General features: G+C 31.1%; 1 protein-coding gene and 1 pseudogene across 1 annotated transcript; one reads left to right on the forward strand and one right to left on the reverse strand.

Annotated features, from left to right (window-relative positions):
- Positions 1-4,378: 4,378 nt before the first annotated feature.
- On the reverse strand, positions 4,379-10,498 carry LOC111000241 (glutathione S-transferase 1). Its single transcript, XM_022269618.2, has 6 exons — positions 10,375-10,498; positions 7,053-7,208; positions 6,663-6,721; positions 5,714-5,855; positions 4,887-5,077; positions 4,379-4,560 (listed from the first exon to the last, which is right to left on the reverse strand). The coding sequence occupies exons 2-6, from the start codon at positions 7,191-7,193 to the stop codon at positions 4,446-4,448; spliced, it is 648 nt and encodes a 215-aa protein (XP_022125310.1). The 5' UTR covers positions 7,194-7,208; positions 10,375-10,498; the 3' UTR covers positions 4,379-4,445.
- A 2,404-nt stretch (positions 10,499-12,902) lies between these two features.
- On the forward strand, positions 12,903-16,584 carry LOC111000240 (annotated as a pseudogene).
- Positions 16,585-18,120: the final 1,536 nt, after the last annotated feature.

An 18,120-nucleotide genomic window follows, 5' to 3' on the forward strand; every position in this document is an offset into this window, starting at 1 on the left:
ATTTAAGTAGCAAGCACTTTAAGACATATTTGTCTATATTAAAACTAACCAACTTGTTTCCTGAATACTAGACTAGCTTTACATAAAGCTATATATTTCGTTGCGATGGAAAGAAGAAAACGCCGTTTTAAGGAGGAGTGAACCTGTTTTATTTTATATCGTCTACGCAATTATCAGAAATATAAATTAAATTAAATCTCAAATACTGCAAATAAAATACAAAGTCATAACAGCCAGTAGCAGTGAAATTTAATCAATCTTTTTAATTAAATGAATACTGAAACAGATCACAAATAATTTAATTTTACTTTTCAGAGACAATAACTTAACAGAGCAGAGAAAGAATTAATTAATCTTGGTACAGCTTTTTTCTTATTGCTGTCTTCAAAGATTTATCCTTGCTATACAGTACTTATTTTACTATAAATTTATTTCCTTAGACCATTGTCTATTTGATATTGATATTATTTTAAGAAACCATTTTTCAAACGACTAAGACAAATGATTCCCTCTTTTATATCTAGATTTGTTAGTCGTGCGTCTCTTATATAATACTAGCGACCCGCCCCGGCTTCGCACGGGTGCAATGCTAATACTAAATATACTACAGAAAATCTGTGAACTTTGTATATAAAAATGTGGGTTATCCATAAGACATAGACATATACAATCACGGACTTTTCTGTAGACCTTTTCAATGTGTACAATACTTAGTGCATTTTGATAAAACTCGTAGGGTTCAGCCTGCGTTTGCATCACATTAGAAACCTCAAAAATAACAGTACTTCTCCATTTACTATACATATAAACCTTCTTCTTGAATCACTCTATCTATTAAAGCAAACCGCATCAAAATCCGTTGCGTAGTTTCAAAGATTAGCATTATTAGCATTATAAGCATTATAAGCAAAGCATTACAAAGGGACATAGGGACAGAGAAAGCGACTTTGTTTTATAATATGTAGTGATGATATTACATCAGGGAGGAGTTTCATGGTGAAATTTTGTAAATGTTGTTAGATAACCGTCTTAATATAAAATACGGACAAGGTGGTTCAGATACGTATAGATTATCAATTTGTTCGAAAAAATTTGAGAAAAAAATTTACTCGAAAGAGAGATCCTTAGACCATATTATGCATGACATATTGTGCCTTCAATATAAGTTGATGTCTGAATTCTCACACTATGCTGCAATTAGCACCAGATCTTGATTTAATCTAAACTATGTTATACGGCTTCTTTACTTAGGTCTTACCTAATGTATTATTAGGTCCCATTTTTTTCTATCTATATCTCTCTGCTATGGTAATCATAATATCAAAATCGGACATGATGGTTTGGATACAAACTGATCACCTATTTGCCTAAAGATTGATTAACGGGACATGTTTCATAGGCATGCGCACACTCAAACAGTGCTACTTTTAATGTTTTACTACTATGGTAACTCACTGACTTAGACCCAATTAGGTTTATTTCTTATCTTTCAAAACCAACACGTAAACAGCTATTATTTAAAAATCACAAAAGCTAAACGACTTAGCAATGTATTTCCGGATCCGGAGCGGAAATGCAACACATTACGAGTTCTCGTTACGGAATGAGAGACGTTTTAACATGTAAATGACTAGATACTGTTTACTCCTGCTCCCATCTGTCGGTCTGTCATTAGCTTTGCTCTCGTATTTGCTAATGAACTGCACTGAGATCAGCTGGATTTGTACCAATACAATATATGCTAGGTTTGTTAACTATGTCAATTTATGTAGCTTACGTCTGTTTCTATACGTAAGTTCATCAACAGCTGTTCATCTACCTTCCGACAATTGCTAAGTCGAAAAAGAGAGTAGTGTTTGTCGATATTATGAAAATTTCCGGTAGCATAAACGCGGTAGTCTAGAAGAGAAAAATATTCAAAAGCTTTTATTTTGATTTCCAATTTAATGGATATAACTACTTGTAGAAATAAATATGCCACACGATTAATATATATAAATTGAAAGGCATGTATTTATTATATTATTTATGTACAGGTATAATAGTATTCTTTTGAGTAATTTAGTATTTAACACACTCTCCCACACACACACACACACACATTCAACCTTTCACCTTACTCACGGGGAGAACACTTCACACCATGATATAATATAATTATTTGTTAAATAGATTATAAATTATAACATATAAGTTTCGCCAATGAGTCATGTACTTGATGCTAGAGTTTTTGTCTGATATATTTAAGGGGTTAGGCGCTGTATGCGGAAATACAGGTTCACACCTAGTTCAGCGTCAGATAAATCTGACTAATTTTGTTTATATAACTATCGCAATTAATATAAGTTTTTTCTGTGAAACAAACTTGAAATAAATTATTATAATTATTAAATAAGTGCGTGACGCTGCTCTATATTTGATACAATTTTTTTGTTACTATTATGCGAACTATTCGATTTCATATATGTTTCATACTGTTCGTACAAAAGCCTTTATTTTGTGTGATATTCAATAGGTAATATATGTAACACTGCTCGGCTTTTTGATAATTATTATAGATGGGCTAATAAGGTACAAATTGTAGGATTTATTAAATGATGATGTACTGTGGTCTGTGGCAGAAACCTTCCGAAAAGCCCATTTTTAATCCAATTCGCTGACGGTGCATATTAATAATCTTCATTAAAAATATTTACGCGAAGCAAAAGTGCTGCGATTGGTCCATTAATTATTGGTAAATGTAATAAGGAGCAATCATGTAATAAATTTATGACCATTTGCAAGCGTAATGAAAAAATAATTAATGTAATATTGATGTTGTTTATTTTGGTGAATAAAGTTTTACGGTGCATTTATAAATGTATCTTTGTTAATTATGCTCATCCTTCATTCTCAATCATGAATAGTTTAGTGTTTTTACTTAAAGTCTTTGTAGACTCTGAGTAAGAACACTTATATGATTAGACTATAATAAATCATAAATGTAATTTTTCTTCCAAATAGGAACTTACCTATATACTGGAGGCATTAAGTATTAAAAGAATTAAAATATTGCATGATATTTTGGTGCTTTTTATATTACAGGTGGCAAACGGACAGAAGGCTCACCTGATTTTGAGTGATACTCTCAATGCCAGAGGGCTCGCAGGTGCGTTGCCGGCTTTTTAAGAACTGTTTCCACAGAGTGGTGATGCGCGCACACTGCCTTAAAAACACTCAATTATGGAACGACGGACATCAAGGTGATAGGGGTCGAATTTCGCAATTTGCCTCGACGTCCGATGATGAAACTCAGCCGCTGAGAAAGTCGACGGTAAAGTGTAAGGAGCTAGTAACGGGGAGCGCCCGCTGAGATGCCAGATCATTGGTCCATGTGGAGCTGAATTTGCGCTTTATAAAGTCACAGACCCAGAGGGGGCTTTGAGGAAAGCCTTCAAAGTGAGGATTAGTGACAACAGGAGATTTTTTGGTAGAAAACGCGAAACGCATTTCTGCCCACCTTTTTGTTAGGTTAACGACACTAGCTGAGCTATCACGACAAAATCCGTTCCGACCATCGCTAATAGCTGGCCTAGGTATCTTGGTTAATAATGGCTCCCATTATTTTAGAAAAAAGGGGGGATTTATCTATTGGGCGATAGTTGGGCGGATCAGATCGATGGCCTTTTTAAGGGATGTGATGAAGCGGTATTCCAACACATCAGTTGTACAATTGTTGTTGAACATTGAATAAAGAATTTTTGAAATTGAAAAAATTGAATTGAGTTGTACAGGTACCGGCGTTAGGGACGGTCCCACCACAATAAGAGGAATTGTATTCGTATTCGACTTATTATAGAATTGAGGCCGAGGCACTTATGTTGTATACTTAGTTAACATAACGAGATATTATTAAACCGTGTAGGATGCGTTAAAAGAATAAAAATTAATATATAAGAATATTAAGGTTTTTTTTGAGTAATTTATGCCAACTACAGTATTTTCATTCATTAAATATCCGTGTAAATTAAAAAAAATATTATTTCAAAGCTTGTCATGTCATTACAGATATATTTAAAGGACATTTTATAATTTTTAATCAATGGATATATAGGTGAAATATTTCAACCCTCCTAATGACGTAGCATACATCCAAGCTGTTAAATATTGTTTGATGCTCATGAGTGATCAAACAAAGCATTCCTTGTACTTCATTAAATTTCCATTGAATTATATTTAAAGTACTGATAACAAGATATTATAAGTTGTTGAAATTTAAATTGAATTACGAAATTGTCAAAATAATTGTTTCACGAAATGAGTAGGTTCGTGTGTGCGTTGTTTGTCAAAAGATGTGTTGTAAATTAAATGCGGCTGTTATTTTAAATAAAACAATAAATAATATGAAATCTTTACTTTTTTAACAGTTTAATAAATTTTATAAAAAATATTTAAATTGAGATTTCTTATCCTAATTTGCTTCTGAAAACATCTCCCAGTTCTTTGTTTCCGGGATAATTCTTTTTCTTGTAAAGATCCAACTCTGAACAACGTTTCAACCAGGCATACAGGTGAGGATACCTATAAAAATAAGTTAGTAAGTTTCATTCATTTTGATTGACTTACGATTTTTTATTAATTTAGTATTTTTTAATGTTGTATTATACAAACATGTATATTTTGCATGACTGGATGATTTCATTTAGTCACAGTTCAGAGTACTAAGCCATCTATGACAGACAACTATTTTGAATGTAGAAATATTAAACTAAGAAAAGGCCGTGAAAGGTTCTATACTGTTTTATCCTGTATAAATAAAAAAAACTGAAATTGCTCGGTTTTAGTGTGTTTTACAATTAAAAGATGGCCTTCACTATTGCATAGTATGAATTTTCTTGTTGACTTACTTCTGTGCATCAATAGGATATATTTCGTTCAAGCTACTGATTGTTGTCACGCAGCAGATATCAGCAATTGTGAACTGCTCTCCTGCCAACCAGGTTTTGGTTGCAAATTGGTCTGTGAACTCGTACGCAGATGTAATCTTTTCTATGGCATCATCGGTCATTTTCTTACCCCCCTTGAAGACAACTTGAGCCTGGAGTGATTTAGTTCTTTATGTCAAATGTTTCACCACATACACGTGAAAAATCTTCTTTAAGAACGTGCAATAATTACGGTGAACACAAAAGTGACAAAAAAATATTATTTTTTATAGTTATTAGTTTATAGTTCTTTAAAACCATTAGTTTTAAAGAACTATAAACTACTGTACTACTGCATGCAAATAATTAAAATGCAGTATGTATAAGTAACAAAAAAGTAAAAAAAACGTATAATGTATATTGTAAAATCTACAGTTATATCTTCTATAAAGGTTTACATTATAAGACTTCTTTAGCTTTTTAAGTGAAGGGATGTGGCCGATTTATCAATAAAATAAATGTTATTGCAAAAGTAAAAGATCTTTGAGAAGAAATGTATACAAAGCAGGAATATTTAACAAGAAATAAAATGAATGCCACCATTAATAAATAGAAAAAAAACCTTTGATTAACTTAATTTTACTTAACAGTTAATAAAGCGAAGTAGTAATGTAAGATGGTTAATACATTTGTATGAAAATTGTTACTTATTTGCGTTAACAACTGGGAGCACTGTAATAATTTTCAAACTCAATATTTGACAATTACCTATTATATTATTAATGATAATGAAGTTATTTTTTACTTACGAAACCATTTTTGATTGCTGGAAACAAGATACCGCTGTCAAAGTGCAGACGTTGGTCAACAATGGCTCTTAGTTTAGGGTCACTGGGGTAGAGAGAGTCATCCTTCGCGTATTTGTTTATTAAATATACCGAAATAGCATGACTGAAATTAAAGAAAAAATATTTGTTCTTAATATCTCAGGTGAAAAATTATGTTTAGAAAAATAACGTAAAACTCATAACGACACAAAGGCTAGTTTCGTTTGTTTGTGATTGGCCAAACAGAACGATAAATCATGTCGCATTGTGATTGGACTGTGATTGTAAATATGTAAGAAAATCGAACGAAGACTTACGTCTTTTATTTATATATAAGTCTCAGTAGCTAAGTCTTAAATAAAACGTTCGTCTCGAGTTGCTATTGTTATCAAATGTAGCGATTTCCATACAGAAATGTGTGGACACTTAAAATGTTTTTATGGAACTGAAGGTACGTGAATTGTTCTAATAAATTCGTGTATTGAAATCCGTCTATTAATATGGGAAGACATAGATAAGAAAGATATTTTTTAAACGCATTGACCTTTACGAATACTTGCCAAATCATGGTTAAGTTTTTTTTTAAATAATTTGGAATCAAAAACATAATCAAGATACACAATAACGACTTATATAATCCAAACATACTATACCTTCCTGCTTTATGCATGAGACGTTTTAGCTTTATGTAAAATATTTTTTCTAAGCTAATTTATAGTAATTAATTTTTATGGTGTTCGGGTGTTTCCTCAGAATATATAAATATTATAGCAATATATTATATTATATTCAATGTCTCTAATGCGAAAAATAGTGCTCTAACTGCAGATAATACCGCGTCTGTTTTCATGCTTATCATTCGTTTTAAATATCGTAACTATGGTACGGACGATTATATTCATCGTAATTCTAGTAATGAAACCCTTTCTACCTGTCTCCAAGGATGAAGTCGTCATCTTTCAACGTAGGCACCGTGTGTTGTGGATTGATCTGAATATAAGAAGTTGGCGTTAAAACTAACCAAACAATCTTATTTTAGAATTTATTTACCATATATTTTTTTAAATTATCGGTTGTATTTATCAATAACAATCGTGAATGTAGTCTCCTTCGCTTGTGGGGATCTCAAAACAATTAAAATTTTTATGACCATATTACTAAAATTGTGAAAAGGGAGTGTAAGCGTGAAAAAGAATAATTTTTCCACGGTTCGATATTTAAAAATATTATGGATAACATTGACAAACACAAGATCTTTAGTCTTCTTTTGTTTATTGTCCATGAAAGTCTAGGTTAGTTATTAAAAAAATAAAAATATTACTTTCTTAAACTCATTTGTAAGGTGCTCTCCCTTCATGAAGTTCACGTCAACATATTCTACTGGCAGCTCTAAGTGTTCAATCACCATCAGGACAGACCTGACTGGAGGGCTCAGGTCATATTTGTACAGTGTGAGAACCATGTTTGATACTTTTTGCTATAAAAGGCAACAACCTCACTATAAATTATAATATTACCATAAACATAAATTAATTAAAAAATATAATAAATACAGTAGCATTTCAATTATAATATATAGGTTATAATTTAGATTGTTACTTTTAATTAAATCTAAAACTTGTTGACTTAAAATAATAATATTAAAGGCATTGCATATTTTTTCGTAAATATATAAAAAACAGGCCCACAAGATTAGATTACAACTTATTGGTGTATAAGAAATACGACAAAATATTCAATGTCTCCCATAAATTTACATTTTTTGATACAATTGTTAAATGCCTTAATAAATAAATAAATAAAATAGCCTTTATTGCTGAACTTATTTTTACAGTAATTTTTCTTACAAATACGTTTATAACTTTTAACAGTTTCTTTTCTTTCCATAAATCAGGTATCGGTAAACGGTCGTTTCTACATTTCAGCTTGTCTCTCGACATAGGCCTCCTCTAAAGATTTCCACTCTGTTCTATTTTTCGCTATGCGCGTCCATATTGGGCCCGCCACTTTTTTGATGTCGTCCTCCCATCTTCTAGTCTGTCTGCCTCTGTTTCTTTTACTATCTCGTGGTTGCCATTCAGTTATTATTCTCGTCCATTTCTCCTTCTTCTCTCTTATCATATGCCCAGCCCACCTCCACTTTAAGCACCTGTATGTTGTGTATGCATTCTTAAATTTTGTTTTGTTTTTGATACATTTTAGTTTAACTCGGTCTTTTCTTTTAATTCCTATTGTGCTTCTCTCCATTCCATTCTGACAAACTTTTATTTTCCTTGCTTGTTCTTCTGTCAATGCCCATGTTTGGCACCCATATAGTAAGCATGGTAAGATACACATATTGTATATTCTCCTCTTGTTCCTCATAGACATATCCTGGTTCTTCATGACTTCACTGAGTGACCAATATCTCTTCCAAGTATTAGTTATTCTTCTTTCTATTTCTTTTTGCATACATTCCTCAGTAGATATTAACTGTCCCAAATACACATACTCCTTTACGTACTCTATTTCTTCATCATTTACTGTTATGGACTCTGTTTGTGAGGAGTTAGACATTACTTTTGTTTTCGTTAAGTTCATTGACAGGCCTGCCTTCTCACTTTCTTCCGCTAACTGTTGCAACATTTCCTTTAGGGTTTTCGGGTTTTCCGAAAATAAGATTAGGTCGTCTGCAAAGCGTAGGTGACTCAGATTTTCGCCATTTATATTTAGTCCTTTATTCGTCCAATCCAGATTTCTGAATATCATTTCCAGAACTGCTGCAAATATTTTTGGTGAAATTGGGTCTCCCTGGCGTACACCTCTCTCAACCGGAAATTCTTCGCCTATAGATTCTAATTTTACTTGTGTGGTGCTTTTTGTGTATACGTTTTTCAGTATCCGTATGTATTTTGCATGTACGCCTTGATCTTTTAGTGCGTCCCAGATAAATCTATGTTCAAGTGTGTCGAATGCTTTGTTGAAATCCACGAACCCTATGTAGTAAATTTTGTTATATTCTTTAAATTTCTGGAGTATTTGTCTAAGGGCGTGTATGTGGTCTATTGTTGAAAAATGTCTACGGAATCCAGCTTGTTCTTTGGGTTGATTTTCTTCAAGTGTGTTTGTGATTCTAGATAATATTATTTTTGAAAACACTTTGTAAATATTGGACATTAAACTGATTGGTCTGTAATTTGCTATATCTCCTTTGTCACCTTTTTTATGTAGTAGTATAATTGTAGATTTTGTCCAATCCTCTGGAATGTTTTCCGTATTGATAATTTCATTAAATATATCTGTAAGTCTTGGAGCGATTACTGGTAACGTTGCTTTTAGAAGTTCGTTTGTAACAAGATCAGATCCAGGGGCTTTATCGAGTTTTTGTGTATTTATTGCTTTTATGGTTTCTTCCTTCATTATTTCCGGTATATATTCTTCATTAGTTATTTCGTCGTTTTCTTTTATAGTGTCTTTCTCTTTTTGACTTCGGTATAAGTTTCGGTAGAATTCTGTAGCGATTTTTAATATTTCGAGTCTTTTACCTGTACTATTACCATCTTTCTTTCTCATACTTGGTATCCAGTCCTTTTTGTAGTTTAACTCCTTCAATGCCTTTTTTATTCCTCCTGTCTTTTCTATGTAACTTTTCATTGTATTAGATCTTTTAGTTTTTCTTTCTTTCCTAAGTTGTTCACTGATCTTTTTGCTTACTTCTGTTACTCTTTGGCGGTTTCCTTTAATTTCCTTTTGTCGTAAAAGTTCTTTTCGTTCTTGTAATAATTGTTTGATTGTAAGTGAGACTTCTTTCTTGATACTTTTGTTTGTTTTTCTGGTTACTGTTTTTAGTTGATTTAGTAATAGGTTGTACTTTTCTTGTATCGATGGATATTCTTTCTTCTCTAATTCCGCGGCATCTAGAGATGTTTGAAGATTATTAAGTAATAGTTTAGGGTCACCTGAGTATTGTACCGCTAATTGTTTATTTTGAAATCGTCTTGTTTTCTTGAACATTCCTGACATCGCAACTCGAACCATCCTATGGTCTGTGTGGAAGTTTAAATTGTTTATGATCGAAATGTTCTTGAAGGCTTTTCTATTATTAGACATAATAAAATCGATTTCATTCTTATATTGTCCATTGGGTGAGATCCATGTCCATTTTTTTGATGGTTTCCTTTTATAAAAACTGTTTAGAATACTTAATCTGTTTTCCAGTGCAAAGTTTACTAGTCTTGTTCCGTTTTTGCTTCTATTAAATGCCTTGCGTGGCAGTAAATAATAAAAATAGGAACATGATCTAAATAAAACTCTATGCCTATTACATAAATGACTAGAATAGTTAATAAAAGTTCATAGTTATCACACAATGTACAAATTAAAAAATCTATATATTACTCTGATAACATTTTGAACATATACTTCTAAAAAAAACTTTATAAATTAAGGTACCGATAAAATCATATAATGACACTTTTTTTTAAATTATTTATATGCAATATTTAATATTATTGTATTAAAAGAATATATATTTTACAAATAACAATTCGCTGTGATTTACAAATATTCAAACATTTATTAAAATAAAATTATTTTAACTTCATTAATCAATATGGCAAGAGTTAAATAGTCTATGAACTTCAAAAAACACAAAAAATACATACCACTTAGTCAAAAAGCCGTGAATAAACTAAACTTGTGTTGGCGACGATCATTCATATAACAATATTTGATTCAATCACAATGACAAATGATTAAATGAGGTCATGACATAAAGATTTGACTGTTTATTTAAGCTAATTGCAAGTCATCTATCTAAGGTCTTTAAATGTTTCAAATTGCAGTAACTAATAATGTATTCAGTATTCAATGTTCATTGCTAAAAATTGCACAAAAATACTACTAAGTCAAAAAGCCTTTAACAATAAAGTATAGTTTCAAATTTGTCCAGATAAAAACTAATGAACAATTGGTATTTGATAAATCGATATTTTGATTTCCGTTTCGGCTGTAGGTTTCCGGATTTGTTAGGTCTGTGGTCGTTTTACCGATTTCTCGAACAAGCCCTGACAACTGCACTAATTATTAACCACAGCCGAAGATTAAAAAAAGTGCGTGCGTACAGTAATGTCAGAAATCAAACTTCTTTGTAAATTAATTATTGTCAAGGTAATAGTCCCAATAGAGAATCTACCAGTATATGATCACTCCGTGCATTTGTACAGTTATTTTTACAAAAATTGGTATCTATAGAAATACATGGAGTGAAAATATACTGATACATGAATATCTATTGGGGCTTTTACCTTATAGAAATTCTTTCTATTGTTTAAATTAAAATTTCGTAAAGAGAATTTGTGAAACATTACTACCTATTTTATATTTTATGCAAAATAATTTATAGAAATCTCAAAAGACAAAATGTCACGTGGTTTTTTGTCGATATAAGAAATTATTAATTGAATATTGGTTCTTAATTTAAAATTTAGGAAAGAGTAATATGAGAGAGAGATAAATATTTTATGAAAAATGTATGTACATAATGACGAGTGGAAAATTTAAAAGTCACATGTTATTTCTAAATATAAATAATTTCTAACCTTCAAACGAATTAGCATAAAAATAAGGAACTTCGTTCCAACTTCTTAATGAACATAAATATAACAGATATATTACTTACTCTGAACAACTGTTTAGTATAGGACGACTTCTAAATTTAACTCACCGTTTACACACTGTAAAAGACGTAATGATAACATAAATAAATAAAAAATCAGCGTTTACTGCACAAGACGTTATGCAATAGAGTTGTTATCTAATGTTCTAATTTGTAACTACTAAAAAATACATCAACTAATAGCGGGTATATTTTCTTGATATTCCTTACTCTCTCTTTATTAATCTTTATCTGCCTTTTCAGAAAAAAATAGACCACAGATGTGTTTATATGAGAGTAATTTTTAATTTAAAATTAGAGCACAACACCCTTAGTTACAAAAAAATATTAGTCTTATTAAACCGGGCAATGTCCATAAGTTAAGTTCATATTTGTATTCAGAGATAATCGACATCAAACCTGGTCTAAGTTTACGCCAACTGACGGAAATCCGCGATTTGAGTGAGACTAAGCTCTTTAGCTAATCCAGCGCCACCAAAAAGACAATCATGTAATTAAAAATACAGATAATTTCAAATCAAATCAATCAACACAGAAAACCTTGCTGAGATTAGTAACGGATGAGATTAGTAGCTGAAAAAAGCTAAACAATTGACGATTTAATAGCACAGGTCTACAACAAAAATGCTGTCTGGATATTTCCAAGTGATTTCTATGTATTAAGGTGTTCTGAAAACTAAGAAAATACTCAAAAAATTCCAGAACGTAAGGTTTTTTTACAAAACGCACAATTCTATTACAAAAAAGGGATTTTTGGGCTAACTTATAGTCATAATAAACTATGGGTATAATTTTATTTTGGTAACTGTTTTTAAATGTTTACAGGACATAACTGTCATTAATTTCTAAATAAGGAACACCTGTTTGAGCTACATTAACAAATATAAACATATTGTAACCTGAACGTGCGCGCTCCGACGGTATCGAGTATGGCGCGGTACAATTACGTATTAACTCGTCATTGTTTGTAATAATTTATTTAAATATTTTTTTATGTGACACATTTACACATTATTTCCGGGAAAATATTAATTGGTTTTAAATCCAAAATCATATCCGTACGAGTACTACACGCTGTCAATTTCCTAATTATTAATAGATAGTGCGTTGTCGATTAAAATAAAATTGATGAGAGTATATTTTGTATGATGCACGCGTCGTCACAAACGGCACCCTAAAGTTAGACATATTCTATTTTTTGTTCTACGAACGTAGACCAAGGTGAAAGATGTTTTTTTTAATGCGAAAATCTGTTAAGCAGTCGATAATCGATAATACTTTTCAAAAATAACAGTATTATAATATTTTTAAAATTCTGACAAATTTATTCATCTATGAATTTATTTTAAAAAATTCTATTAATAATTTTTAATACAATGAATCATAAATTATTGCAATTCGAAACAGTAAATCATCTCTGATAGATGACTTGCTTACACATCTGACAGATAAATCTAAATCTGTTAATCTACATGCCCTTGGTATATAGTTTGTCATGGTGATATGAATGACCATATCGCCAATATGTATATGAATTGGCCGTCGCCCATACAGGTTTAGTTTGTACACGGCTTTTTGACAAGGTGGTATGTAATTTTTTATGTATTTTTAAGTGCATAGAACATTCATAACTCATGACATGACGAAGTTAAAATTATTTAATTTAAATACATAAAATGTAGGAATAGTAATCAGAAATGAAATCGTCATATGAAGTTTTTTTATTTTGTACATTGCGTGATAACTTCGTAATTTCATTCCATTTTTTTCTTATTATTTATATTATATTATTTATTAATGTATTATGTAAGTATTTCTAATGTTATTATAATACACTCTGTTTACTACATTATTTAATTCGAGTATGTATATTGCAATTTACAATTTTATAATAAGCCTAGCCTATAATATTGTGTTCCATAGACAAATCTACCAAACATGGTCCTCACATTGTATAAATGCGACCTGAGTCCTCCAGTCAGGACTGTCCTAATGGTAATCGAACACTTGAAGCTGCCAGTACAATATGTTGATGTGAACATCATTCAGGCAGAGCAACTTACAAAGGAGTTTAAGAAAGTAATATCTTTTTATTTAAAACTATACTAGACTTCCACGGACAATAAAGAAAAGTGGAGTAAAAAAAGTCTCGCATTTGTTAGCTGATAACTCATGTGTTCCATTAATGTTGGAATATCGAACCATAAAAAATTTTGTTCACACTCATTGCTCACAAATTTGAGATGTTGCAACTCCATGAAAATAAAAGTACGTTAATTTTGGAACATAAGATCATCATGGTATCACCTTATTCCACGTCAATAAATTCGAACCTGTTGGCATCCCTACTCTTTGGCAAAGAAGACACAGGGTGTTGGCCGAGAGAAAAAGCCGACGTCAAAAACTTTCGGTACTCTTTCTAAAAAAAAGAAAATCATCAATCAATCTACAATATTTTGCTATTTGCTATATTTGTTTTGAATATTGTAGATTTTTTTTTTAATTAGTTAGAAGTAGCCTGCCCGGCACTAGTCCCAGGCCTGGTCCAGGCATGGTCATGACTTATAAAACTTTACGTTAATGATATTTCCTTAACTAAAAGGAGACATCATTTACAATAGGGATTGTGATTGATAAATACAACCAAAGAAAAAAATAAATGCAATAAGATTGTTTGGTAAGTTTTAACGCCAACTTCTTATATTCAGATCAATCCACAACACACGGTGCTTACGTTGACAGATGACAGCTTCATCCTTGGAGACAGATAGAAAGGGTTTTCTTTACTTGAATAACGATGAATATAATATTTTATGATAAACATTATAATTTAATATTTAGAGCCTTACATATTGCTATAATATATGTTCTGAGAATCGCCCGGATTTCATAAAAAATATTTAATTTAAATTAACTTACAAAAATATTTTGCATAAAGCTCAATTATTTCATGCATTTTTGAAGGTCTTTTAGGCCCGCTTAAATTAATATATATTCGTGAACAGTACTTTTGTAAAGCAAACTTTTAGTTTCAATAACTGCTTAATCTAGATTATGTCTTTGATTCCGATAATATAATTATTTTAAAAACTTAAACATGGTTTGGTCGATTATTCGAATACGTCAATGCGTTACTTCATATTTTGACAGTTCAAAAGTATTGTCTTCAAATAAAATTGGTACACAGATTCTTACTAAACGAATTTACTCGGAAAATGCATGATCGTTCGTTCAGTTCCGTAAAGGCCTGACGTATTTTCAAGTGTGTCATATGTATCATATATATGTATCATATATCTCTGTATGAAAATCGATACATTTCGATTGGGATAACGGCTCGAATCGAACATATTGTTCCTGTGCCTCAGCTTTAGACTGAGACTATTAAAAAAACAATATTCTTCGTTCGATTATCTCATATCATATTTAGTCCACTCACAGTGGAACATGATTTGTACCATTTGGCCAATCACAAACAAACAAAACGTGCCATAGTCTCATCATATTTTGTTTTACGTTCTTCCTCCAAACATCATAATCACGTTTCGTCAGAAAAAATAATATTCTGTCTATCTTTTAGTTTAATTTAACGTATGTTTTTTCTTTAATTTCAGCCATGCTATTTCGATGTATTTAATAAACAAATACGCGAAGGATGACTCTCTCTACCCCAGTGACCCTTAACTAAGAGCCATTGTTGACCAACGTCTGCACTTTGACAGCGGTATCTTGTTTCCAGCAATCAGAAATGCTTTCGTAAGTAAAAAATAACTTCGTCATCATTCTACCATACTGAAGGGAATACATACAAATATTGTGTTTCCAAATTATTACAGCGTTCCTAGTGGTCTACGCGAATAACAAATAATTTTCATACAAATGTACTAACCACGGCTACTTCGCTTTATTAACAGCTAATATAATCATGTTTTGTAACAATTTCTCTTTCAAAAATATTTTACTTTTGGAATAAATTTTATTTTATTGATAAATCGGCCACACCTACGCTTACTCAAGTCAAGTGTGCAAGGGCACAAATCTTAAAAAACTTTAATAAAAATCTTTGGCGTAGATGCTGTAAAATACAATGTAAAGTATTTACTTTTTTACATTTGTGTCCTTACTGCATTTTAATGTCCACGCAGTGAAGTAATGCAGTGGTGTTTATAGTTCATTAATACCTTTATTAATATATTTATTTGGCCATTATGTATTCACCGTAATTTCACGTTCTTGAGCATGTACATATAAACAACTAAAACTTCAGGGTCAAGTTGTCTTCCAAGGGAGTAAGAGAATGACTGATGATGCCGTAGAAAAGATCACATCTGCGTACGAGTTCACAGAGCAATTTGCAACCCAGACCTGGTTGGCAGGAGAACAGTTCACAATCGCTGATATCTGCTGCGTGGCAACTATCAGTAGCTTGAACGAAATATTTCCTATTGATGCTCGAAAGTAAGTCAATATGAAAATTCGTACTATGAAATAGAGAACACAATCTTTTAATTGCAAAACACACACACACACAAAAACAATTTTTTCTGTTAATTTAGTCCAGTTTTTTTATTTATACGGTGTAAAAACAATTTGCGGACTCTCCTTCGCTTATATTTCTACATTCACATCCAAAATAAACATATTTTTATAATGCAACACTGAATGTAATATGTAAAATAAACTAAATTTGATAGATATGCAACATACTTCTTTTTTTCAGGTATCCTCACCTGTATGCCTGGTTGAAACGTTGTTCAGAGTTGGATCTTTGCAAGAAAAAGAATGCTCCCGGAAATAAAGAATTGGGAGAAACTTTCAGAAGCAAATTAGCATTAAAATCTTATTTTAAATATTATTCATAATTTATATAATTCATTTAACTGTCAAAAACGTAATAGAATTGACATTATATTATGTTTTAGTTTTTATTTAAAATTACAGCCACCTTTAATTTACAACAATTCTCTAACAAATTGCAATAGGAGCACGCATTAACATTATTGTGGGAATAACACGAATATATACATATGTGATGTTTCTTCAAAAACGTTTTATAAAAAATTACCCACTTCACTAAATGTTTTTAACCTATTGCCAGTCGGATCCAAATGCATCATACAATTATTGTTTCAAAATAATATCTGTGTTCGTTTGTATAAAAAAAAATTGGTGATCATAATTAAAAGTCTTAAAAGGTTGCAGCTGTTTTGATCTAGACCTCAGATTTGGCTATTTTTGATCTTTCTATGCCTGAAATGCGCCGTCGGCTTTTTCTTGTCTAAGGCATACACTGTAAGTGTTATACAAGTATACAATCTTACGGAAATGATATGAGAGAAACACCTTCAACTTATCATTTCGCAAAGTAAATGCCCCACTCTCTAAACATTTACTAGCATTGGAAACAAAAGAGCGAGTCGGTTGTATTTTTGTAGTAAAATTTCTCTATAGCATTTTCACACCTTTAAACATAATCTGGGAAGTAGTGAGAATCCATTGACAATGGAATGCAGAACCTCAAAGTGCAGGCTTTGTTTGTTCCTTACAAATACATTTCTGTAAAGGACGTTAAGATCGGGCAACGTCAAAGATTAATTAACATAGATAGTAAATGAAATGATTCCGTTGATTACCGTTGTATAGTAATAAGCTATATAATATATAAATAATAATAGGTTTCTATTTTTAGAATTAAGTTCCATACTAAATAGCTTTATACGTTATATGTTTTACCCATACATCCTTAACACTCCAATTTTAAGTCGACACTACAATAATTTTCTTTACGAGTATATACTTAGAGAGATTATTAAAATAAATCAGGTAGTATTGGTTCCTATAATAGAGAAATTTTTCCTCTTTATAACATTTTTAAGACAATATACAAAAAATTAATAAAAAATGTTAAAAGAGTTTCAATGGCCGGGAGTATGTTGCGACATTGCGCAAGTTTTATATCAGGCGCATTTTCAAATTATAATTGTAAGGTGGGGCGACGTGCGCCATCACTTCTGATTGTACTAAACCAGCGAAAGGCCATATAAAGAAAAATATTTATTTTAAAACTAGGTAGTAGTTTCATTTACCGGCCCAGTCATTTCCTAAAAAATCAACAGTATGTTTGATCGTACGAGAACTATTTTAGAACTCAACTGATTTATTCAGTTTATATTGTGTACTTTTCGATTTTTATATTTAGTATGTTCATAAAATAAAAATTTCTTGTCCAAAAAAAATGTATTCAAAAGCTCTTTTAGTTCCAAACAATCTCACCTCATCTCATATCGAGAACTGTTCGATTTAACATATTTCATATTGTTCATACAAAAGGCTTTATTTTGTGTGATATTCAATAAGTAATATATATTTACTTTACATTACATTACTTTACTTTACATTATACTACCTAATAAGCCAAGTTGTAAAATTAATATATTTAAAGAAAACACTTCTTTAACGGATTGAAACTATGTATTATTGTAAACTTATAATCATTTAAACATAATTTTAAATTAATCCGACGTGCTTTACAGCGTGCGTGGTCAGGGTGACTAAGTCGACATCACAGGAGAACGAAGAGCTGGCAGCTACCTCGCACAAAGAATTAGTCTAGCTAATTAAAGGTGGAACGCTGCCAGTATCTTCGGAACCTTGCCTAAAGGGACTCCTTTTAATAATATTTTTAATTATTAAATTTTAAGGTTCGTTATTAGGTATACTTTTATGTATTATG

Source organism: Pieris rapae, chromosome 14, assembly GCF_905147795.1.
Source record: "Pieris rapae chromosome 14, ilPieRapa1.1, whole genome shotgun sequence".
NCBI lineage: Eukaryota > Metazoa > Arthropoda > Insecta > Lepidoptera > Pieridae > Pieris > Pieris rapae.

Coding starts and splice junctions, on each gene's coding strand:
- LOC111000241 (XM_022269618.2), bottom strand. CDS start 7,193: ATGGTTCTCACACTGTACAAATATGACCTGAGCCCTCCAGTCAGGTCT. Junction 6,722..7,052: donor TTACAAATGAGTTTAAGAAA/GTAATATTTTTA, acceptor TCTTATATTCAG/ATCAATCCACAACACACGGT. Junction 4,561..4,886: donor TATCCTATTGATGCACAGAA/GTAAGTCAACAA, acceptor TTATTTTTATAG/GTATCCTCACCTGTATGCCT.